Below are 26,601 nucleotides of genomic sequence, written 5' to 3'. Positions count from 1 at the left end.
TCTAGAGACTCGTTCTTCTTCTTCTGGTATAAGACCTTTCAAGGAAACTCATAGAGAAGGTATCTCTACTTCTATATGGCTTCAAATCCATAGACTAAGCAATATGGAGCTTCCCCCATTGGTGTGTGGATGTTGGTTCAGTATGCCCAAAGAGTGGGATTTAACTGAATGCACCAGTCTTTACCAGCTTCATTGATTGTTTTCTTCAAGATTTTCAAGATAGTCTTGTTTGATGCCTCAACTTGACCATTTCCAAGTGGATAATATGGTGTATAAAACCTATGTTGGATATGGAATCGTCCACATAGTTCCTTCACATCTTGATTCTTAAATGGTCATTCATTATTAGTGATAATCGTCATAGGGACTCCATAGCAACGGATTATATAATTCAAGATGAATGATGATATTTGTTTTCATGTCACTTTTGTCAAAGGTATTGCTTCAATCCATTTAGTGAAATACTCAGTAGCAGTCAAAATGAACTTATGTCCATTAGAGGATAAAGGATTTATCTTACCTACCAAATCAAGACCCCATTTGGAAAATGACCATGATCCTGCCATAGGATGCAATTCTTGTGCTGGTGCGTGGATGAGATTCCCATGGATCTGGCATTGTTTGCATTTCTTGGCATATTTGAATTAATCTCTCTCCATAGTAGGTCAATAGTAACCCATATGAAGAATTTTCTTAGCCAATGTTAATCCACTTGAATGTGTTCCACAAATACCTGCGTGAACTTTGTTAAGAACTTTCTCAGATTCTTCTTGTTTGAGACATCTCAATAAAGTTCTATCTAGACCTAGCCTATATAAGGTATCAACAATAATAGTATAGCAGGATGAGTGATGAATAAAATTTCTTCTATGATTGCGGGATAGGTTAGGAGGAAGGATATTCTCTTTTAAGTATTGATAAGTTTGGTCGTATAAGGATTGTTTGGTTTGAGATATATCAAAAATCATGAGGGTATGCTAGGATTCAATGGTAGGTTTCAAGATATCTTTTACCAAAAATTCATAACGTTGTTGATTCTCCTGATTCTGCAAGAGAGATACTATTGTAGCCATTGCATCTGCTGCTATTGTCATATATTTATTGTGTTGTTTTATCACATTTAGGAGCAACTTTTTGTCTTGTGGGAAATGTCAACATAAATTGATATGACATAATTTCTATTTGTTTATATTTTACTTCCAATGAAATGGTTTACAATTATATTATTATATTAGTGGTATAGTATATATTAAATATATATTTTTTTTTGTTACCGAAGGTGGCCCCAATCCCCGTGGCCTTGCCCATCATTTCTACTTAAGAGCGAGCCAAGGAGCAAGACTAGTCCCTAGGGGGTGAATCCACAGCCTGCAAGCAGTCTCCCCTCTTAAACCCTAGAAGGGAGTTGAACCTGAGACCGATGGGGAGAAAACCCACCGCCCAAGCCAACTCACCTACCCTTTTGGGCTCTAGGTATGATTTATATTATTATATTAGTGGTATATTTTTATATTAAGAGTTTGTTTGTTTGATTTTATTTTTATATTTATGAATTAATTTTAATTTATAATTAATTAATTAATTTAGTTTGATTTCGTAACATAAATCATTTTCAATTTTTTAAAATTTAAAATAGGTTAATATCACCCCTCTCCAACTTCTTGTGGTGTGTTGACTTGCAATCAAAACATTTTCTTGATTGTACTCTAGAGTGTTGTATAAAAAGATAACATCATTCAAAATATAGATCTCCCTAATAAGACTAAGGGATTGGGTGTTCTACAGCTTACAAATCCTACAACTATATGAATTATTTAGTGTTTGTAATATTTACAAAATATTGTATTCCAATGGAAAAGGGTGTCCCACTTGATGAAATCTTAACGTTTCACAGTTAGCTTCCTCTATCTTGGGTAATTAATCTTGTGTGTGTTATAAGAAGTCAATGAATATGAGTTTACTAGCTAGCATGTGACTAGAATCTTTGAGTGACTATTATTAGTTATGTTTAAGAATAATTATCACACATACATAGAGTGCTTGGAAATTACTTGGATCCCTATTGGTCTTAGGGCTCAACCAGTTAGCTGATAAGTTACAATATAATCTTCTAAGAGAAGTTACTCTTGGAAACATGCACATAGATTGTACTTGGACTATTTAGTTCAAGTATTGGTTAATAGTTTTAGTATCAAACCATTAATGGTTTCTTAGATCTCATTTGCAATATGTTCAAGGATTTCAATATGGAGATTTTATGGTCAACTTTAAAAACAATTACGATACTAGATTTTGTCTAGATTCAAACTATAGCTCCCTTATCAAGCATTACAACACCTAGTTATATCGAATCTACAATTTTGTAGTAAAACATTTGGGTGTGCTTTAGAGCTAAGTTCATTCCTTTGCAAAGTTTTAACATGTTATATTATATGTTGTCTTGTTATTGTTGAGACATGGACCAACTAGGACTCAAACCTAGGACCTTCCATACACTGCTGGAGTGCTCTACCACTGAGCTACTGGCCACTCTTGGACCAGTCCATCGTCGGTCCAGGTGTGGCTTATTTCCAACACCAACACTCCCCCTTAAGCCACACCTCTCATGTGCTTGGGGCTCCTAGCCTGGACCTGGCTCTGATACCATGTTGAGACATGGACCAACTAGGACTTGAACCTAGGACCTTCCATACGCTGCTGCAGTGCTCTACCACTGAGGTACTGGCCCCTCTTAGATCAGTCCATCATCAGTCCGGGTGTGGCTTATTTCCAACACCAATAGTTATTTCTCTTCTCCCTCTTTTAGGTTTTAGCTGTGTCATTGTTAAATTGCTAAAATTATTATAGGGGCAGTTAACTAATATTATTTTCGTATTTAGACCAATGCACAATAATATTGCATCCATGCAATTCAATTTTTTAATTAATTTAGCCAATCGATACACATGATTAACAATTCGAACATCAATTCTATAGTCTTTAGTTGAATTTCTTATTTAAAAATTTGAAAAAAACATTTATCTCCTTCTATTGATCATAGTAGCTATTAAAAAATTGCATATTTTTATATATTCACTTTTAAGACAATATGTATTCATTCCCCCAAAATAAAAGAAAAGCAAAAGAAAAAAGTACCAAAAAAATATGCCAGCACCAGTATGAATAGGAGACACAGAAAGGACTTCCTATATCTTTGCTCAATATGGCTTCTACGAGCTTTCCTGAATCTTTGGACTTGGTAATTATAACTAGAGGCAATGCTTATGCTTCAACAACAGTTACACCGTGTTCACTAATAATTTTCTTGTGGGTTTTTCTTAGATTTAGCGTGAAAAGGAAGAATACACTGGGATCGAGATTGCCCCCAGGACCGTTTTCATGGCCTATTATAGGAAATCTGAACCAGCTGAGAAATCTTCCTCATCGCGATCTTCATGCACTTGGTAAGAAATATGGGCCCATTATGATGTTGAAATTGGGTTTCGTTCCCACTGTTGTGGTTTCATCTTCTGCCATGGCAAAGGAGTTCTTGAAAATCCACGATTTAGTTTTTGCAAGCCGACCTCTTTGTGCTGAGGGGAAATACCTTGCTTATAATTACAAGGACATGGCGTTTGCTCCTTACGGGTCTTATTGGAGGCACATAAGGAAGCTGTGCGTGGCAGAATTGCTGAATACCAAAAGGATCGATTCCTTCAGAAACGTACGAGAGGAAGAAATGCTTGTCATTGTTCGTTCAGTGTGGGAGATGTCTGGGCAGGGTGGGAAGCCTCTTATGTCACCAACTTGTTTTCATCGTTTGGGCAGGCTGTTATGTGGCGAATCCTTTCCGGTACCAAAATTTCATTTCACGGTGATACTCATCTAGGTGGTCATGGCGAAGAGATAAAGAAAATGGCTGCAGAGGCAGCAGCTACAATAGGACACATAAATATCGGGGACTTCATTCCTTACTTAGACTGGATGGACTTGCAAGGAGTAAAGCAGCGAATGAAAAAGGTACACGAGTCCTTTGACCAAGTGGTAAGTAAAATAGTAGAGGAGCACCAGCAGCGCAAGGCGAAGTTCCAGGAGGAGCAGGAGCAAGACTCTGATACGAAGGATATCATTCACGTGCTCTTAGAAATGTAGAGTCTCCATGGAATGCCAATCACACAAGAAAACATCAAAGCCATTCTTTTTGTAAATATTCTCTTCTTATTCATAATACAATCCCCGTTGTTTATCTTTTTTTATTTAACTGTTAGTTTTGAAAAAAATTGTATAAATTTTACAGGGTATGTACTTGACTGGAATTGAGACGACGACTACTACGTTAGATTGGGCAATGAGTGAGATTATTAAACACCATAGAGTGGCCAAGAAAATGCGAGAGGAAATCGATTCAGTTGTAGGCACAGAGAGGGTTGTAAGTGAGCGTGATATAGCAAGCATGGAGTATATGCAGTGTGTGGTGAAGGAGACGTTGAGGTTATATCCAGCGGCACCGTTCATGCTTCCACATGAATCGACCCAAGATTGTACAATTGGGGGATACTTTATTCCTAAGAGAACCAGGCTCATGATCAATGCTTGGGCTATCGGAAGAGACCCATCCTTGTGGGAAGATCCTCTGGACTTCAGGCCGGAGAGATTTCTGGGTAAAAATATTGATTTTGTGAGAGACAGAGAGTATTTTGATATGTTGCCATTTGGAGCAGGAAGGAGAGGATGCCTAGGGGTACCCATGGCTAGTGTAACCGTTATTGTCATTGATGTCAACACTTATTCTTCTGGAGATCCTTGGTTATGTTGAACCGACACATTGTGTTCATCGGAAAGATCAGTGACTTATGCACAGTCACCGGTATATTGTTCACCGGCAAGTTATATTGTTCACTGGCACTGAGGATGACTTGTTATCATCTGGAGATCACTTGGTTATGTCGAAGACATGGTTTGGATACTTGGTTTTGGTATTTTGGTTAATGGTCTAATTGGGTTGACATATTTGCTCTTACCGGCAAATTGGTCTAGGTTATGGGCTAATATGCATTATCTATTCTAGATCAGCACGACACGTTATGGAGATGATTTATTGATCGGATATTGTTGTAAATGTATTGAGCCGACATGATGCATCGCTTCTTAACTTGTTTGTAATTGATTTTTTTGTAATATTCTTAGTGAGCCGACCTACACATTTGGTCTTAGGGTTTGGTATATATGTAAGACCTCAATTGATGAGATATGTGTGATGGTATATGGTATGTAAGGTTATGGTATTGTAACATGGTATGTGCGAATATTGAAGATCATATGAGAAGAACATAGAGAAGGTTCAAGGAAGGTTTGAAGGTGATTATCAGAGCTTAATCGATATTGAATCCAGCATTGGAGATGCTATTTTGAGTGGTACATTATTCTAGGATTTAACTATCCTATTGTAGTCATTGGGACTCTCATTTGAGTAGTGTGCTCTAGGCGGGTTGGTCTTTCTCCATGTGCAAACCCTGTTTGTATACATGTACTATCTGTAGTAGTATCATCTGATTGTGGGTAAGGTTTCGCACAGTGGTTTTTCCCTTTACAGGGTTTCCATGTTAAAATCTTTGTGTTATGTGTTGTGGATGTTGTTTCTCTTTCTTTTTTATGCATTAATTTTCACCAGTATTGATATTAACTGTTAATCTATCAACTGAAAATTAATTTTGGTTTAATGGTATTAAGAATCAAGTTTGGTTAAGTTGTATTTGGGTTGAAATTCATAGTCAACTGATTCACCTACCCCTCTTAGTTGCCTTTCGGGTCCTAACAGTTGCCATTTGGAGCAGGAAGGAGAGGATGCCCAGGGGTACCCATGGCTAGTGTAACCGTTAACCTTATATGTTGGCTCAACTCGTTCACTGTTTTGAGTGGAGCGTGGAAAGAGATTTGGATATGACAAAAGTTTTTGGAGGCACCGCGCTCAGGAGGGATGAACTTCTCGCCCGTCCTGCCTTGAGCCTGTCTACACGCCCTTAATCTTCATACTCTCTTGACCTAATTATATGTATATATGTATGATCTCTTTATTTTATAGATAATTATGAAGGTTTGTTATTAAGTTGTTTAAAATTTTAGTGAAGGTTCATTTTCATATTCTCGTGATCTAATTATATGTATGATTTTTTTATTGTATAGATAATTATAAAACTTTGTTATTAATTTCTTTAAAATATTAGTGAAGATTTCATCTTCATATTCTCGTGACCTAATTATATGTATGATCTCTTTATTGTATAGATGATTAGGAATCTTTGTTATCAAGTTGTTTAAAATATTAATGATACCAATTATATAAGATCTTCATACGCTCTAGTGAGCTCTACAATATGAAGATTCCATCGTCATACTCTCATAACCAAATTATATGTATGATTTCATTTTCATATAGATAATTATGAAGCTTTGTTATCAATTTTTTTAAAATATTAGCGATACCAATTATATAAGTTCTTCATATCCTCTAGTTAGCTCTAAATATGAATATTTCATCTTCATACACTCGTGATCTAATTATGTTTATGATTTCTGATGCACTGCAAAAGAGAATGTTAGGAACACAAGACAAGTCAAATGTTATTGTTAGTAGTATCAATCATAAACAATATACAAAAGAAACTACAATCCTAAGCATGCATATCAAGAGAGATATCAAACATATTATCAAAAGCATACAAAAACGGAGAAAAGACACTAAACCCTCCCAAATGCTCTCAAACATGCTCATAGCTGCTCCTCCCTTGTTCCTCTCCTCTCCAAGTTCCACATGAGTGTAGCCCTCAGCTTTTTGCACTTGTATGGAAGTCTTATGGAGATTCAAGATATATGAATAATGAAGATAAAAGACTATGCAAATGCAAATAAACTAGATATGAGAAAATACCTAATTAATCTATATTGATTTTAGCCAAAATAACAATTTAGATATGATTTTCTCCTAAAATGCTCTCTCAATTTTAGTATAGGTTAGATGCATACAAGATTTATGGATTTGGATATGAAGGAAATGGGCTCTATTTATAGGAAAAATAGAGAAATGGATGGCTGAGATTGAGTAATCTCACCAAGGGTCGGGATTGATGGGTTTATGATCTATGTGAGGTTTCTCAACCCAATCCCAGGATGACAAATGTCATCATGAGATGGCTTGAGAGGAGAGGGAAGAAGCATTAAATGCTTGAGATGACATGAACGTTAGCTTGCGAGATAAGGTTAGGCTTGAGTTGAATGAATAAAGCCTTTATCCAATGATTAATGTTTTTATCCAATGGACAAACTATTGTGCAAGAGTTAGTGGGGATAACCATGGTCAAAGCAATGAATGCTTGAAGAGACCCATGAGTTAAATGAGGGTTGAGTTAGAAGGAAAGTCTATAACCATGTGGGTGAGTTGAGTTTAACCATTAATGCTCATGTAAGAGCCATAAATGGTCATGTAAGAACCATTAATGGTTTGGAAGACTTTAGGGGTTAACTTGTTGGAGACATAAAGCATTTATTTCTTTTCAAAGACTTTGGAGGCTTTGAGAAGTGACTTCAAGTTGCTTAGTAATGTTACAATAATTAGGAGGGTGATGAGGCTAATTAGGAATGGTTTAGAAGAATCTAGAATGGGTTTAGGATGCAAGTGGGTTTGGTGGGTGAGGGAAAATAAGATTTTAATTAAAATAAAATTATTTTATTTCAATAAAATAGGTGCAACTTGCATTTGTAGGAGAATGCAAGTTGGGGGTGGCGGCGGGGGGGGGGGGGGGGGGTGTAGTTTAGGGATTAAATAAATATTTATTTAAAAGAAGAAAGGGGGTTAAATTAACTAAATGTGTTTTATTCATTTAATTGATTTTGAGTGTGGCTTAGTGAATCAATTTAATTTATTTAATTAATAGGAGAAGAGTTTGAGGATGAATTAATTAAATATTAATTTTATTAACTGATGACTGATGGTTAAATAATCAAATAAATAGTAGATATTTAATTAATTAAGTGGATAGATTTATGTGATTACATTTGCCACTCTTTGAGATGATGCAGTTTATCGCGTCATTTCAAAGAAAGAAAAATAGGTGTGAAGAAATATGCCCCATAAATGTTAATTTAGTTGGTGGTATGCCCCCTCGAGAGATGGGCCGAAAAATTTCAAAAAATCGGGTGATCCCTCAAAAAAGAGAAAGAAGTTGGGGGTAGGTAGAATAGAAGAAATTAGAAATAATGGTAAAAGAATGGGAGAAAATGGAGTTAAAACAGAGAAATTAGAGGCTTTCAAAGTTCACGGGGACCACGGCGATGACCGGGGTGAATTAGGGTTAGGGCTGGGGGGTATGTATGGAGGGGAAGGGGTAAAAATAGAGAAAGGGCAAGCCAGTGAGGACCTTTAGGCCAGGAAAGAGACACAGTGCAAATGTAGTGTGTGCTTTCGATTAATATTGTACAATTGATCAAAATTGGTTGGACAATCTGGTGCAATCAGTTGAATTGCCATAATTGAGTCAAAGCATGATAGTTGATGTCACCTGTTCACTTGTACATAATAAAGTTGGAGTAAGTGAATCAAAGTGACCTGACGAGACTTAGACAATTGATATGATTGTCTGATGAAGTCAAGGTATCTGAAGCAAAATACTCGTTGAGGCTTAGACAAATGATGTAATTGTTTGTTTTGATTGTGTTTGATTGGTTGATCAATTCATAGTGTTTGCATTGTAGGTTGTTTGTGGTGAATCATAGAAACCCCGTTGAGATTAGGTTATTGTGATAAATGCCTGTTGTAGTCTAGGATTGCCATAATCGATTACCAGTTGAGACCCGAAGATGCTTGATCAAAAAGTATATGTTAATAGTCTAGGTGTGCGTGAGTTGATGTGCCTGTGTAGACATAGTAACTTGCTTGATTGGGTTGATGGGAACCGATGAAGGGATTTTGATGATGACCTAGATGGGGAGGGGAGGGGGGGATTCAATGTTAGATAGAAGGTATGGAGGACCTAGGACCCATTCCTATGGAAGAAGATCGAGAAAAAAGGAGAGTATCCATTGTCATTACTATGTATGAATTATATGCAGCAAGATGGATTTATGGATGGATGAAATGAAACAAAATGCAATATATATAGATGAGATGAAATGACAATCCATAGAGTATTCATAGTGCTTTATTTTACTCATCAATAATGGTAGTATCATTCTTGGTCGAGGTAGCAAGAACCAAGTTTGAGCATTTCACCTATAAGCAAGCATTTATAGACAAGGAAAAGTTACCCTCCATTCTGGTTCATGCGCAAATGGTCGAGGTATACGCTGTATTCAGTAAGCATAGTGATCCATGACTATATTTTGCATAGGATCACATAGCTTAGTGAACTTCCCATGTAGACACCATTAGTACATGTCCCGAAACTTCATTGGAACAATCCGTAGACAACAAACAAAGAAAAAGATATCAGGAGCCATCCCGATGACTCTAATCACTTGTGGATATCCTAGAGTAGCGTAGGAACCTGATATGAATAAATAAATAAATAACAAACCTACCGAGTACTTATTAGCTTAAATAGAATTTTCTTGTCAAAGAAAATGTTACCATGTCTTGTCTATAAGGAAAGATGCATCCTTGTGAAGACAATTGTGTGTAGATGGCTTGATTGGTTGGTCGATTTGATAAGCGATCATTGTTTGAGTAGCTCAAAATGTTTGTTTGGTGTCTATTGTGATTTGTATATACAAAGAATAATATATGTTGCAATGTTTTTGATTGATTTTTCTGATGTTTGATCATGTTTTTGGATTTTGTGAGTGTTTTTGAATGTTTTTGGTATTATTTCCAACCAATTTTGAATAAGGAACTCAATAAATAACAAGTAATGTAGAATCCACTTCCATCAGTAGGTTAAGAGAATTGCCCCCCATTTAGACGTTTCTATGAAAGCGGGATGTAGGACACATGAAGTACTAACCCTAATTGCAGATCAATGACAAGCCATGGTTTGAATAACAGATGAATGGATGCAATGGATGTGTTCACAACAAGTTTGAAAGACAATGGAGCCCTAGCCTTTACGAATGGCGCCTATTTGCCAGGTTTTCACCATCGTACTTACCCAAGGTGCCACCATAGTGGTTTTCACCATTTGGATGAATGATTTTTCTTTACTATTTTCTTGATGTTTTTGTATTTTCTTCAAGACATTTTCTAAATGTTTTTGGTATTTTCTGATATAGTGGAGGATCCTGATGCTTTGTATAGATTATGTATGAAACCGTTTGAGGTGCATGTTGTTGATCGAGTCTGCTAGGGGTTCCCCTTCTAAACTTGCCAACTGATATGCCCCAGACCCAAATATAGAAGTGATAACATATGGAGCCAACCAGTTAGATTCAAACTTTCCCTGATGTTCTCTGTTTGGTTGGTTGCGAGGATTCTCCCTGAGAACAAGATCACCTACCTCAAATGTACAAGGTTTAACTCGATGATTATAGCTTCTGCCCATGCGTTGTTGATAGGCTTTGAGGTGGTTGTATGTAGCTTGTCATCTTTCATCAAGCAGTTCCAAGTCTTGAAGACGGGAGACCCGGTATTCTTCATCATCGATCAGATTGTGCAAAGAGACCCAGAGAGACGGTATTTCAACCTCAATAGGTAGGATGGCTTCTTCTTCATAGACCACTAAGTAGGGAGTTGTGCCTGTAGGGGTTCGAATGCTAGTTTGACACACCCATAGTGCTAGATTTAATTGAATGTGCCAATCACGGCCAGCATCATTGAATGTCTTTTTAAGTATTTTCAATATGTTTTTGTTTGATGCTTCGTCTTGACCATTTCCTTGTGGGTAATAGGGAGTGGAAAATCGGTGTTGGATGTGAAACTTCTCACAAAGCTCACGAACATCCTGATTTTTAAAAGGAAGCCCGTTATATGTGATGATGGACATGGGTACACCATACCGGAAAATGATGTAATTAAGGATGAATGAGGCGATCTACTTGTCAGTGACTTGGGTAAGTGGAATGGCTTTGATCCACTTTGTGAAGTATTATGTGGCGGTAATGATAAATTTATGGTTTTTGGATGAAGATGGATGGATTTTACCCACAAGGTCAAGTCCCATTGACAAAAGGGCCATGGTGTTGTGATTGGTTGCAATTCGTGTGCTAGTGAATGTATCGGGTCTCTATGAAATTGACACTTCTTTCATTTTCTGACAAAATAGTACGAGTCTTTTTCCATGGATGACAAATAGTATCCAGAGCGCATGATCTTCTTTGCGAGTGAAGGATCGCTTGAGTGAGCCCCACAAATTCCTTCATGTACCTATTCCAAGGCCTTTGCGATCTCATCTTGTTCTAGACATCGAAGGACAGTACCGTAAAGACTTTTCTTGTATAGGGTTTTGGTAATGATGGTGTATCGAGCGGTTTGGTGGATAAAGGTTTTGCATTGGTTATTGGATTGGTTAGGAGGAAGTGTGTGATCACGGAGGTAAGTGAAGAACTCGCCGCACCATGGGGATTCGGAACCGACAAGGCGACATATCTTTTTAGTTTCGGGTGATAAATGGATGAAAGGGGAAAGTGTAGGGTGGCTCTATTGCAAAAAGCATTGTCACACGTGTGAGCACCTATTTTTTAGTTGTTTCAAAGGATGAGTTGGAAGTTGGAAAGTGACTTGTGCATTCAAGTTCATTTAAGATGGGTGTCACATGTGTACTTGGGTAGGTGTGAGAAATTTAAAATTGGAGGAAATGTTAATGAGGGTAAATTAGCCTAAAATAATCAATTAAATATTGATTAACTGATTTAGTGGGAGGATTTGTATGAATCAAGGATAATAGTTAATTAATTGAGAATTAATTAACTAATTTGTATTAGAAGAATATTTGGGATATGGGCTAAAGTGGAATTCAATTTATTAAAATAAATCAAACCTTTGGAAGGATAAAGGGGCTAACATAATTAATGAAATTAACCATGTCACAAAGCATAATTAATCAAATAAAATTAACTAATTTTAGGTATCTACACTTTACCCCTCTTTGATGCAGTGTTGTGAAATATAATTAGGTCAAAGAAAAAACTATTCCCTAACAGGGATGGGGAGAGAAATATAGAAGGGTGATGCTCCCTAAAAACTTGGGATGAAAAATGAAATTTTAAAGGTAAGCTCTTGAAAACAAAAGAAAAATTTTAGAGGAGAAGGTTTAAGAGATAGGCCAATAGAGTTAGTAGAATAAGTGAGGGAAAATGATGAGTGAAGTGTGAATGGCATATGGGAGAATGAGGAAATTAAGGCTACATATCTAGGCTAGGGGGGGGGGGGGGGGGTGGGGCAATGGAAGGTCATTTTCGCACTCTCAATTATCAAAATGAAGGAGCCCATAGAGAAAGAGGAGAGAAACCATGGTGAACATTCCATGACACAACGTAGGGAGTGGGTGAGATAATACTAGCAGCCACCAAAGTATGGGGATCTATTAAGTAACCTATAAACTTGAGTTCTGTTAGAGTAGGTTTTTTTATTAGTAATAAATTAGGGGAAAATGAAGTGGGGCACAAATATTGATCGATGTGAAGGCATGCACCTGAGAAATGGTGCATGTGAAGGTGTTGCGATGTAGGCACATGTAGGGGAATGAATGTGCAGGTTCGAAAGGGTTAGGGGAGGGGAAGGATTGAGAAATGGTGTCTCTATCATTTGGCATAGGCATCTGAAAAATGGTGTCTACGCCTTGATTTCAATATATGCTATTCAACATAGGCATGTGGAAAATTTTGTCTCTGCTAAAAGGGTGAAATGGACTAGAAATGATAAAGGATAGGTAAAAAAGGGTAATTCCCTAGCTATCGAAAATAGAAGGGGATATGTTATAATTAGAAGAAAAAGAAGCTGAGTAGTTTTGAATGTGAATGTTGGAGCAACTAGGCTTGGTGGAGTTACGAGAGCACTAGCCATTGACGATGTGGTTATGAGGTGAGCTAAGAAGAATGGATAGGATGGTCCTAGTAGTGAGTTGGACCTTAGATTCATTATGAAAGCAATTACTTTGAAACTCTTCATTAAAATCTTAAGTTTGTTTATAAAAACCCCAAATGTATACTTTGGAAGTCTATAAGGACTTACAAATTTGTTTACAAAGTAAACCTAAAATTCAATCTCCTTTTAATTATTCTATCCCTTCTCGAATTCAAATGGATACACCATCTCCTCCCAAAGACATCCCTTCACTTGAAGAGGTATTGTTAGAACATGATCACCCGAGTCATTAGATTTTACACCTTCATTTGTGGGTGAATATTAAATCCCTCCAATAGAACTTAAGACAAAAGAGGATGACATAGTGGTAACTACAACAGATTAAACTTTTTCTAGGCAACTTGATAATAATTTTGTGGTTGCTTCTACCTTAAATATTCTTCTAGTTCATCTTCAAACACTTCCTCTACATCTTCTTCTTATGAAATTGAGATATATGAGGCCCTGACATCTCTTTCCAAAATGGAAACTCTTTAAGGTCCTAGTTTCCATATCCTAGTTAAGAGTGGATATAGAGGCAATGGTTGTGGCACAAATCAACAAGCGATTAAAGTTACTTTAGAAAATTAAACACATGAAGCTTTGTTTGGACTTGGGTATAATCATACAAAGCCCACCAAAGCATCCCATAGACCATCTCTCAATATGAATATTAGTTTTTCCTCTAAATCTCTTTCTTTAGTTAATCCTCACTTAATTGATGTTGATTCAACTTCCAACATGTCTTTATTTGACATATTTTCTATGAATTATTCCTTAGCTAAATTCTTGGGAGCTTATGAAAATCTTCCCCAATATGATCATAATCGTAGTCTTCCCTAATGTTTAATGCATACTTTGGGAAAGACACTAAATTACCAAATGGTACCATGGAGATGAATCAATAACTTTGTCAGTTGATGGATGTTTCTCAACAAAATAATCATCTCACATGATACACTATCTATGTAAAAATGGATCTTCATAATGATGATAACGCTATTAAAATTGGAAAATGTCAAGAATATTATGAACAACGTTATCATTCTTCGATTTTCCCAAATTCTTTGCTTGGAATTACACATACATGCTTGGCATTGATCCTAAAATTGTTACCCATAACATTGAGTTTCATCCCAATAATAAACATGTTAAGTAAAAGATTTAAAAAATAAATTCCAAGATTATGTTGCCAGTTAAGGGTTGGATTGAAAAACTCCTAGAACCTATTTTTATTCATCCTATTGACTATTCACCTTGTGTCTCTAACATTATTGTCATTGCTAAACCAAATACCAAGATTAGAATGAGCACTAATTTTTGACACTTGAGCAAAGATTATTTGAAAGACCACTTTGCTCTTCCAAACATTGATATGATTACCAAATCTTTATCAATCCTCACGTTCAATCAAAAACATCTTTTATAAAATCTTGGGGTACATTTTGTTGAGTTTTCATGTCTTTTGGATTAAAAAATATTGGTGTAGCTTATCAATATGTTATGACTCTTATCGCTCATGATTATATGCATAAAATATTAGATGACTATGTTGATGATATCTTAGCTAAATCTATATCACATGAAGATCATGTCAAAAACATTTGTCAATTTTTTTAGCGTATTTATAAGTATAACATGTTCTTGAATAATTGAAAGTGTGTTTTTGGTGTTGATGATTGAAAACTACTAGGATTCATTATTTTGCATTATGGTAATGAGTTGGACACAAAGAAAATTGATGCTATAGTTAACATTCTACGTCCTAGAAACATTTCTCAACTTCAGAGCTTACAAGGAAAAAAACAAGCTATTTGTCCATTTGTTTCACAACTTGTGGATCAAACCCTTCCTCCCACTCAATTTCTTAACAAGGATAATTCTTTTAAATTGAACGTGGGTTGTAAAAATTCCTTTGATGATTTAAAATGTTACCTGCCTAATCCTCCTATCTTACAACCTTTCATTCCTAATTAGCCCTTGATTATCTTATAGTTGCTTATTTTAATGCTCTTGCAACCTTTTTGGCACAAAATGATAATAATGGTAAAGAACACCCTATGTATTATATAAGTCATACTTTACTCAACTATGAAGTTTTCTATACTGTAATAGAAAAATAATGTATTTCCCTTGTGTTTGAAACTCATAAGTCAAGGCATTACCTTATCAATATTGAAACATATGTAACCATTACTGTTTAAGAATCTTTTCTCCAAAATAGATATTTCAAGATGTTTAGCTAAATGGGTTATGCTGTTAAGTAAATTTGACCTTAAGTTTGTTTCTAAAAAAACAATTAAAGGCCAAGCTTTAACCAACCATTTAGCTGATGATCCTTCACCTTTTTCTCTTCCTAATCAAAGCACATTTCCTAATGATCTTGTCCTTCCTTTAGATGTGGATAATTTATGGGATTTTTTCTTTCATGGATCTAGGTGTCAAACTAACTCTAGTGTTGTTTGTTTCATATTAGTACCTCCTTGAAGACAGTCAATTCTTCTATCCTATCATCTCAATTTCTTATGTACCAAAAAATTATTGAGTATGAAGCCCTTATAGCTAGTTTACGTGCATATTTATCCTTTAAGATTAAACACTTGTGTATCTTTGGTGATTCATAGTTGATTAGAAGACAAGTAATAATAACATTTCAAGCAAAACATCCTAAATTATCTCAATACCATGACATAGTCTTATCTTTGTTAAAGAGGATTGCTTCTTACATCATATATCATATCCCACAAAAAGACAATAGACACGTGGATGCAATGGTAAGTGTTTCTTCTCTAATGTCCCTCGAAGACCTCTCTATTGACTACCAATTTATCATTTATAATCTTACATTACCTATTATTTTTGATAGTTCTAATGAGATTGCCTATTATCATAATGTATTAATTTTGATGAGTGGTTCTCCCATATTATTTGATATTTTCATGATGGTACCTTTCCTGATCCTACAAATAAGAACACTAGAGCTCAAATTTGCAAACTTGTTGCACATGACATCATTCTATATAATGTTCTTTATAGAAGAGGCTATAATAGTCTTATCCTTTTCTGTCTCAACAAATTATAGATTTTTATTACCCTTGAGGAAGCACATTTAGTTAATTGCAGGGAACATTTTGGTGGTAAATATATTGTTCAAAAGTTTCTCAAATGGGTTACAATGGAAAAACTATGTAGAAAGATTCCTTTGCTTTTGTCAAAAACTATCATCAGTGTCAACAACATAATAATATGACTCATTCTCCTCCTCATGAACTTAAATATTATTTAGCATCTAGGCCTTTTTCTTTATGAGGCTTGGATCTTATTGATAAAATATCTCCTCTTTCCTCTTAAGGACATACTTTTGTTATTACAGCTACATATTTATTTACAAAATGGGTTAAAGTCGTTCACCTTTGATCCACAACCACTAAAGTAATTTTTTAATCCATCTTCAATAATTTTATTTCTCAATTTGGTATACCTTCCACTTTGGTTTCTAACAATTGTACTTCATTTATGGAAAAATATGTGAAGAATTTCCTCAAAAAATAACACATTCAACATTATTTTCTACTTCTTACCATCCTTAATCAAATGGTCAAGCTAAAGATTCTAACAAGAAAACTAAGAACATCCTTCATAACACTACTAATAAACATGTCAATGATTGGTGTACTCGATTTTCTTATGCTTTATGGGCTTATTGAACTAGTATTCATACGGCTATGGGTACTACTCCTTATAACCTTGTTTAAGGTGTGGATGTGATCATACCTTTAGAGTTAGAGAATCCATCATTACAAATTTCTCTCGAGGGTGTCCTTTATGACAATTCTCATATATAAAATTATCTTCAACAACTTGAAATTGTCAATTAATAGTGCATTAAAACTCTTGAACATCTTAAAATATTATCAAAAACCTATGCAATGACGTTATAGTGACAAAGTTGTTAAATGATCTTTCGCAATTGGTAGCTTGGTTCTTTATGAGAATCAATGCAATGCAATTATGAGAATCAAAGCAATGTAATTGCTCTTCTAAATGAAAAAGAAAAATTTAATCCAAATTGTCTTGGATCATACATTATCACTGAATTCTATGGCTTGGGTGCTTACAAACTACCAAACATGGAAGGTATGCCTCTTAAGGATCCCATCAATTCTATTCACCTACATAGATGCTATGCTTAATTTTATCTTCTTCTTTATCTATTTTTTATTGAATGGTATACTAGCATTTTCATCTTCAAAGTATTTTATGTGAGATAGTTAGATTCTTTGCTATTTAGTGTATATTACTTTTTTCTCAACAACCTTCTTAGGTTGTCTTGGATTTATTGTGTAGTTTATTTTTTATAGATTAAGATATTACATTTATTTGTGTTATAATGTAGTTCATTACTCCATGTACCATGTTAATTAGATCATGTTGTGTTTAGTTCTTAAACCTTTAGGCAAGATTACATCGACATTTATATTAACCATGAGTACATTACATCATTACTAGTTGTATTTAGTTAAACACTTATTAAGTTGAGTAAGGTGTCATCATGACCATGATCCTGGGTATAGTCCTACAGGTCCAATCTTAATCTTGATATGAATCATGCTCTATCATCTTAATCATTCTTTGTCTCTCCATATATCTCCCCTTTATGTACTGATCTAGCCCATGGTTTTAGCTCTTCGATAGGATGGTCCTTAGGAAATATGGGGGTTTAAAAAAACATGCTCCATCATCTACTGTAATTTAATTAAACTCCGACCATATAAACATCAAAGACTGAGGGTAGACCATATTCCTCATCCTCTATATTGCTAAGTACAATATCTAGTGATGTGGGTCTAGGAAAATCTAAGCGCATGTAAGTCGGTGTTGTGGTGGGAACACTTTACATCTAACCAAACTATCAAATCACTTGATCATAATAAAATATCATGATGATGTACTCATGGTGACCTTTAAAAATTTAATCCTTCTACATCTATGCTAATCGCCTAGTAATCTTTGACCACTACATCATAGTCCTATATGGTCTCCATGACATGTCTCTAGGTTTAATACCACTCTCCAATACAACAAGTATCTCATCTACAATGGTCTCTAACATGGATAAGCATGTTCTTATGAGAGATAAGGAATAATATCAATAGGAAATCCCACTAGCCTAGTACATGTGATGTGCTCAAAAGCCCGTACCTGGAGAAGTGTTCATGTCATCAGTATTTGTCCCTCATAATGTAGAAATTTCCAAGGTAGTGATAGATATGCACTAAAATGCTTTGTCCCCATGCACAACTAGTCCAATAATTCCATATCGCATGGATAGTATGAACAAAGCCCCTAAGAAGATGTGTGCCTCATCCATCAAGCACTACAATTAGAGAAATAGTAGTGATGAGTATCCTCTAGAGGAGAGGAATATCTCCAATCATATGTAGTAACCATTGTATGAAGATGCAACCTCTCATGTCTCTAGGTGTGGCTTGACTTATTAAATATAACTAATCCTTAGCTACAATGGTAGGAGTCTATAGTCCCATTTATGTCACAATAACACCTCACACTAGAAGCCAGAGAATGTGATACACATCCTCTAATTTGATTTTTATCTTTCCTATTAGAATATGGAAGATAGAGGTCTTCGCATACTATCATTCCATGAATTCCATCAACACTGCATCATTATATCTTATAGTAGGCATGTTCTATACCCAATTTAGGCCTACACCTTGAAGGAGTCTATGTTTGTCAAGTAGAAGATTCCTTGTCTCACACCAAAGATATGTGTAAATATGCCCACTTGTATGCTCTTTCATCCTAGGAAGAGCCTATGAACACAACAACAAGATTTCATTAGTGCCTTTTCTATCAATTTTTTTCTTTCTTTCATCAACTTTATGTTGTATCACCTATGAACTTCATGGTGTCCATCTAATACCATAGTCCCCATTTTGGACCATGGCACCAGGAGCTCAGATGGGACAATGGCACCTAGGTGGGAGGATGGTGTCCAATTTGGGGGACCCAAAAGTCAACCTAGGAATGCATGCATAAATCCAAACTCCAAATTGAAAAATATAATGCAAAGATTTTTTTTTATGTCCTACCTCATGATTCTCACTACCCTCTTTGCCAGCTTGCCTCAAGGCCTCCATCCTTGTTGGCTTAATTTATGATCTATGTGGCATCTGCACTCTTGTAGTAGTGTGAACCCTGTTCTACTAGAGACAAAAATTGAATAAGACAACACTAGAATAGTAGACCTTTCAGTATATAAAGGTATGTCTTATATAAAACCCTAATCTAGCATAGCTCACTTATCTTTTCTTAACATGAATTAGAGAAATTCGATTCACATATCACTATTGCTTTCAAATTATGATTCAGTTCTATTTCTTTCTAAATTCTCTTGAAGTGTTTCTTATTTCATTAAGAACCATATATTGAAAGCATTTTTTATCACCTATATTTCACAATTCGACGTGATAAACATGATACTTTGTTTCTACATCCTAATGTTTATGGACCTATATTTTAGAATTTGATGCGGTAAACATGATACCTTATTTCTACATCCTAATGAGAAAGTAGAAACATAGGGGCATATAGCTACCCTTTAATTTAATCACTCTTAGAAAGCATTCTAGGTGATTTTATTTACACTATCAAAGTAGTTTAAGTATTGTTACACTAAGGGCTTCATTTGACACCTTTGGGAATATCCTTTTTACATGATCATTTACTTTATTGTACTTTAGCTTTCATATGTACATAGTTTCATATGATTGCTAAAGTGGAGGCCATATATAGTGTTGTAAATTGTACAACTTGAATTATGGATTCCAATATCACACTCTCCTAGCACTCATTTTAGTGTATCCCACCTATATGAATTATAAGATATTTTTCTAGCATTAAATTAATGTTAAATATAAGAATGTGATTACTTTATCATTTTAAATATTATCAATCTCTTATTTGGGCCCTTATTTTTAAGTATGTCCTTTATATTTTATCATTTTAATTCTATGTAAGTCCTCCCTCATTTAAAAATTCAAAACACTTTTTCCCCCACTTAAATATCATTAATTTTCACTTAAATTCTAGATTCAATATCAAGATTCTATTATCTCATGACATTAAAAATGCGGGCCTATTTTATTAAGACACTAGAAACTAGTGAGTAGTGTCCGATAGTTTTTTGCCAAAATTTTGAGAGGGTAATATCTCAATCTTGAAATTTATAAATCTTTATTCAATGTAAAAAAATCTAATTTTAAGTCATCCTTTTATCAATTTATAGTTATAATTTCATATATAAGAAAGTTACTTTTCTCATTTGTGATATCAATCATGCAAGTTGGAGATATCTTGATGATGCAAAATTTATACCTTATGTGAAGTTCCAAATATGAAAATTCAAGGAATAATCAATAATGTGAAGTCTTCATCAATATTTATTCATCATGATACAATCTTGAAGGGATATTGGAGGATGATAGAGAATCACCAATTGATAATTGGGTTGTACCTCTCCCTAAGAGGTTGTGTATGATGTCATGTTATTCTTACATTTCTATAATTAAGCTTCAAATTTGAGCTTAATCATTAAGTTATGTGATTCATGCATTCTTGAGTTAATTCATGTTTCACATTTGATCATTTGATTTAGGGTTTACTCTAACACACTTGACTAGGACTCTAGAGTTTACATTTATGCATATAGGTTTGTCAAAATATTAGACACACTTAATGTTCAAAGTACACACTATTTTCAAATTCAACTTAGCTATTTGTGGAGGTGGGGAAAACCAAAGAGGGGGCATGACTAAGGAAAACCCCTATATAGCCATGATACCATCTTCTCTCAATTTTGTAGGTTTGACTACAGGTTTCGAACAAAGTCTGAAGATAGGAAAGTGCCTAGGATCCAGAGACAGAAAACATCTTCAAAATTCATCCAAAAACACCTAGACTAGGGTGTGTACTACCACAGTCCTCCCAATTCATGTTCGGATTTGGTAGAAAGGAAGTGTAGAGTCTCAATGTTCAAGATCCAATCTCAATACTCAATGATTCATTGGTCAAACTAGGGCACCTAGCCACCTAGTTTCAGCTATGCTTTCTGCAGACACATAAAGTTGTCCATACTTGATCACACTTGACCTTATCCCATTCTATCCAATTAAATAAATATTTCTTATTTATTTAATTAATCCTTTATCTTAAGACAAAATCCTTAATTAAATAAATTTAAATTATTTAATTAATATTAGCCTTCACCTTTATCCCTCGCCAATAATTAAATAAATTTAGATTTATTTAATTATTCCTAACATTATCCTAGAAATCCTCCAACTAAATCAATTAATTAATATCTACTTAATGACAGATGATTTAAGCTAATTAACCTGCATTACTTGTTGGTATTATGGATGTGTTGCATTAGTTTTGTCATTGATGTCAACACTTATCCTTCTAGAGATCTATGGTTATGTTGAACCGACACATTGTGTTCACCGGAAAGGTCAGTGACTTAGGCACAATCACCAGTATATGCTCACTGGTAGGTTATATGGTTCACCGGCATAGATGATGACTTGTTATCATCTGGAGATCACTTGATTATGTTGAAGACGTTTGGATACTTGGTTTTAGTGTTTTGGTTATTGATCTAATCAGGTTGACATATTTGTTGTTACCGACAGATTGGTCTAGTTTATGGACCGATATGCGTTATCTATTCCAGATCAGCACAACACATTATGGAGATGATTTATTGAATAGATATTATTGTAAATGTATTGATCTGACATGATGTATCACATCTAGACTTATTTATAATTGATTTAATTGTAAAATTCTTAGTGAGCCGACCTACACATTTGGTCTTAGGTTTTGTATATATGTAAGATCTTATTTGTGAGATGAGAGATATGATATGGTTATGGTATGGTATTATAACATGGTATGTGCGAATATTGAAGATCATATGAGAAGACCATAGAGAAGGTTCAAGGAAGGTTTGAAGGTGTTTATCAGATCTTAACCGGTACTAAATCCATCATTGGAGATGCTATTTTGAGCAGTACATTATTCTAGGATTTAACCATCCTACTGTAGTCATTGAGACTCCCATTTGAGTAGTGTGCTCTAGGCGGCTGGTCTTTCTACATGTGCAGACCCCATTTGTATACACTTACTATCTACAATAGTATCATCTAATTGTGGGTAAGGTTTCCCATCGTGGTTTTTCCCCTTATAGGTTTTCCACGTCAAAATATTTGTGTTATGTGCTATGGATGTTGTTTCTCTTTCTGTTTCATGCATGAAGTTTCACCGGTATTGATATTCACTGCTAATTTGTTTAACTAACATTAATATTGGTTTATCGGTATTAAGTATTAAGTTTGATTAAGTTATAATTGGGTTGAAATTCATTAACAACTGATTCACCCCCCCCCCCCCCCCTCTCAGTTGTCCTTCCGGTTCCTAACAATTGCTATCAGAGCCAAGTCCTCTTTTTGTAGAAGCCTAACAACTTGAGGAGATCCTATGGCAACTAACATTTTCAAGAAGGACAGTCTGAAACTTGATGGAACTAACTATGGTATATGGAAGAAAAATGGAGACACATCTGCACTGCATTGGAAGAGACATATGGGAAGTTACAAAGAATGTCTATGTTGGTCCTACTCAAAATCAACCTAATCCACCGACATTGGGAAAGGATCAGGAGAATGATTGCAAAGCAAGAGAAACTCTTTTGAGCGCATTATTAGATCAACAAATTATGGGATTATTAGATCGATCTACTACTAAAACTATTTGGGATAAATTGGAAACATTGAATGAAGGAGATACCACTGTCAAAATTGCAAAACTAGAATGTTACCTGGTCAGGTATGAAAATTTGAAAATGGAAGAAGACGAAAGAATTTCTGCTTTGATGGAAAGACTTAATAAAATTGTTTTAGGAATACAATGTTGTGGAGGATCCTTAAGTGAAGATGAAATTGTTTCTAAATTTTTAAGAGCTTTGCCACCGACTTACAAAATGAAAGTAACTGCTATTAATGAGTTGAGAACAATGCCTAATATGTCAATTTCTAGAGATACCCTGGTTGGAAATTTTTTTGCATTTGATCTTGAGGAATTTGGTCCTGTTGATACAATTAAGATAGATTCAGCCTTCAGAGCATCATCATTTGCAACATCATCATCATCATCTGACAAATCTGATTAGAAAGCACTATATGCAAAAGAATTTGAAGACATCAGAAGGGAAAATGAAGAACTGGAAGAACTTGAAGCACTATTTGCAAGGAAAATGCCTAAAGGTCCAGTTGGAAGTAAGTATGAAGGTAAAGCATCGTTTAAATGTTTTAATTGCAATAAAGTTGGTCATATAGAATCTAGATGTCCTGATAGACATGCAAGATTGAGATAGGAAGCTGAAAGAACATATAAGCCTAACCCTGAATATCAGAGATACGGATTTAAGAAGAATAGAGATAAATCTTATTACTATGCTGATGAAGGAGTCATAGATGATTCTGATGAAGAACCAACAAACAATGGATGGGCATTTGTTGCAATAAAAAGAGATCAAACAACACTAGCCTACTGTTCCACTGGTAGAGCAGGCGCTGACAGCTAAAATTGAAGAAAAAGATGAATGGATCGTTGATAGTGGATGTTCACATCATATGACTGGTGATAAGAGTAAATTATTATCTTTTCAGGAATACAATGGAGGTGTAGTAAGATTTGGCGATGATAAAGCTTGTTTAATAAAAGGAAAATGCACTATATCTTTGGATGGTAAGCACAATACTGACAATGTTTATTATGTTGAAGGATTGAAGCATAATCTTTTGAGTGTTGGTCAATTAGTTGAAAAGTGATTTTAGTTACAGTTCAAGAATGGAAAATGCAAAATCAGAAACATAACTGGATTGGAGATTGCAATTGGTAATCAGATTAAAGGTAATATCTTTCATTTGAACAACAATGATAAGACATGCTTGATTGCACATATTGATGAAAGTTGGTTATGGCATAAGAGACTTTGTCATGTAAATTTTGATTGCATTGTAAAGATCAGTTCAACTAAGGCAGTAAGAGATCTACCTAAGATTGTGAAACCTCATAATCTGGTATGTAAGGAGTGTCAAATGGGAAAGCAAGTTAGAACAACCTTTAAGAGTATTTATGATAAATCCAATAATGTTCTTGATTTAATTCATACTGACTTGTGTGGTCCGGCAAGAAAAAGAAGCATATAGGGAGATGGATATTTTATGCTAATTATTGATGATTATTATAGAATGTGTTGGGTTACTTTTTTCAGGGAGAAATCAGAAGCTTTTGGAAAATTCAAGCTATTCAAAGCAATGGTAGAGAATGAAACCGGTAAGAAAATAAAATTTTTGAGATCTGATCAAGGAGGTGAATTTACATCTAAGGAATTTAATACATTCTGTGAAGTGAATGGAATCAAAAGACAACTATCAGCACCCCGGACACCTCAGCAGAATGGAAATATGGAAAGGAAGAACAAAACTATTCTGGAAGCTGCTAGAAGCATGATATTGGAAGAAAATATACCTCATGTGTACTAAAGAGAAGTAGTGAATACAACGGTTTACACTTTCAACAGAGTTCACATCAAAGGTGAAACTGGTAAGACCCCTTATGAACTATGGTTTGGTAATACTCCTACTCTTAAATACTTCAGAATATTTGGAAGCAAATGCTATATTAGGAGAGATGAGCATGTTGGTAAATTTCATCCTAGAAGTGATGAAGGAATATTCCTTGGTTATTCATCTAAGAGAAAGGCATATAGATGTTTTAATAAAAGATTGCAGAAGATCATTGAAAGTGCTAATGTGAAGATAGATGAACACTTTAGAGGAAATTCAAGGTCTGTAGATTCTGAATCGACAGTTGAGATGATCATAAATAAACCACTATAGAGTGCATCGGTACAAAATGTGGATCCAGTCACACCGGTATCATCCGAGAATTCCACAGTGACTGAAGAACAACATCATTTGAATAAAACCAGGTATGTAAGATTGAATCACTCAAAACATCAGATAATTGGCAATAAGTATCAAGGTGTTATGACAAGAGGAAGAATGGAAAATGAAGAGGTATGCTTAATTTGTCAAATTGAACTAGCATATGTTATTGAAGCATGTCAAGATGAATATTGGATAAAAGCAATGGAAGATGAATTAGAACAAATTGAAAAGAACAATACGTGGACATTAGTTCTCCGGCCTAAAGACAAAAATGTGATTGGAACTAAATGGGTATTTAGAAATAAACTTAATGAAGATGGCGAGGTAATGAGAAACAAAGCAAGATTAGTTTGTAAAGGTTATTCATAGAAGGAGGGAATTGATTATAATAAAACCTTTGCACCGGTAGCTAGAATTGAGGCAGTTAGATTATTTCTTGCATTTGCAGCTCATAAGAACTATAAAGTATATCAGATGGATGTAAAATGTGCATTTATGAATGGTGATCTTGAAGAGGAAGTTTACATTGAACAACCTGATGGATTTTCATTGACAAATGATAAAGATATGGTTTGCAGATTAAGGAAAGCTTTGTATGTATTGAAGCAAGCTCCTCGAGCTTGGTATGCTAGATTGAAAAAATAACTTTTGAAGCTTGGTTACACTAAAGGTAATGCTGACAGCAACTTATATTTCAATGTAACTAATGATGACATCTTGGTTATTGAAGTTTTTGTTGATGATCATTTTTGGAGGAGAAGATGGATTGTGTAAGGACTTTGCTAACAAGATGCAGTAAGAATTTGAAATTTCTATGATTGGGGAGATAAAATTCTTTTTAGGATTGCAGATTTCACAAACTGATAGAGGTATATTCATATGTCAAACAAAATACTTGAAGGAACTACTGAAGAAATTTGGTATGGAAAACTCTAAACCGATAAGTACTCCTATGACTACAACTAATAAATTGACATTGAAGGATAATTTAGCTCATGTTAATTTGACAAGAAACAAATCTATGATTGGAGGTTTACTGTATTTGACACAAACAAGGCCTGATATAATGAATGTAGTATGTATTGTTTCAAGATTTCAGAGTAATCCTAAAGAAAATCATGAATCAGCAGTAAAAAGGATTTTTCGATATCTACAAGGCACAACAAATCTTGGTTTATGGTACCCTAAAGATGAAAATTTTGATTTATGTGCATACACCGATGCAAATTGGGTAGGATATGTAGATGAAAGAAAGAGTACCACTGGCGAAGCATTCTTTCTTGGTAGCAGATTGATTTCATGGATAAACAAGAAGCAGATTTGTACATCATTATCAATAGCAGAATCAGAATATGTTGCAGTAGCAACTCATTGTACTCAAGTATTATGGATAAAGCAAATGTTGAAGGACATAAAGGTAAAATGCAAAGAATCGATAATCATTTATTGTGATGATTCAGCAGTAACTGATATATCAAAGAATTCAGTATTTCTCTCTAAGACTAAGCATGTTTCTATCAAATATAACTTTTTGAA

At 34.8% G+C, this 26,601-nt stretch overlaps 1 protein-coding gene across 1 annotated transcript; it reads left to right on the top strand.

Annotated features, from left to right (window-relative positions):
- Positions 1-3,202: 3,202 nt before the first annotated feature.
- LOC131076246 (cytochrome P450 750A1-like) lies at positions 3,203-6,003 on the top strand. The gene is made up of 4 exons (XM_059219274.1): positions 3,203-3,761; positions 3,869-4,113; positions 4,277-4,720; positions 5,896-6,003. Exons 1-4 carry the CDS (start codon positions 3,203-3,205, stop codon positions 6,001-6,003), a joined length of 1,356 nt encoding a protein of 451 aa, XP_059075257.1.
- The last annotated feature ends 20,598 nt before the right edge of the window (positions 6,004-26,601 follow it).

This window comes from Cryptomeria japonica, chromosome 4 (assembly GCF_030272615.1).
Source record: "Cryptomeria japonica chromosome 4, Sugi_1.0, whole genome shotgun sequence".
NCBI classification, from domain to species: Eukaryota; Viridiplantae; Streptophyta; class Pinopsida; order Cupressales; family Cupressaceae; genus Cryptomeria; species Cryptomeria japonica.
This window is presented reverse-complemented; position numbering and strand designations above follow the sequence as displayed.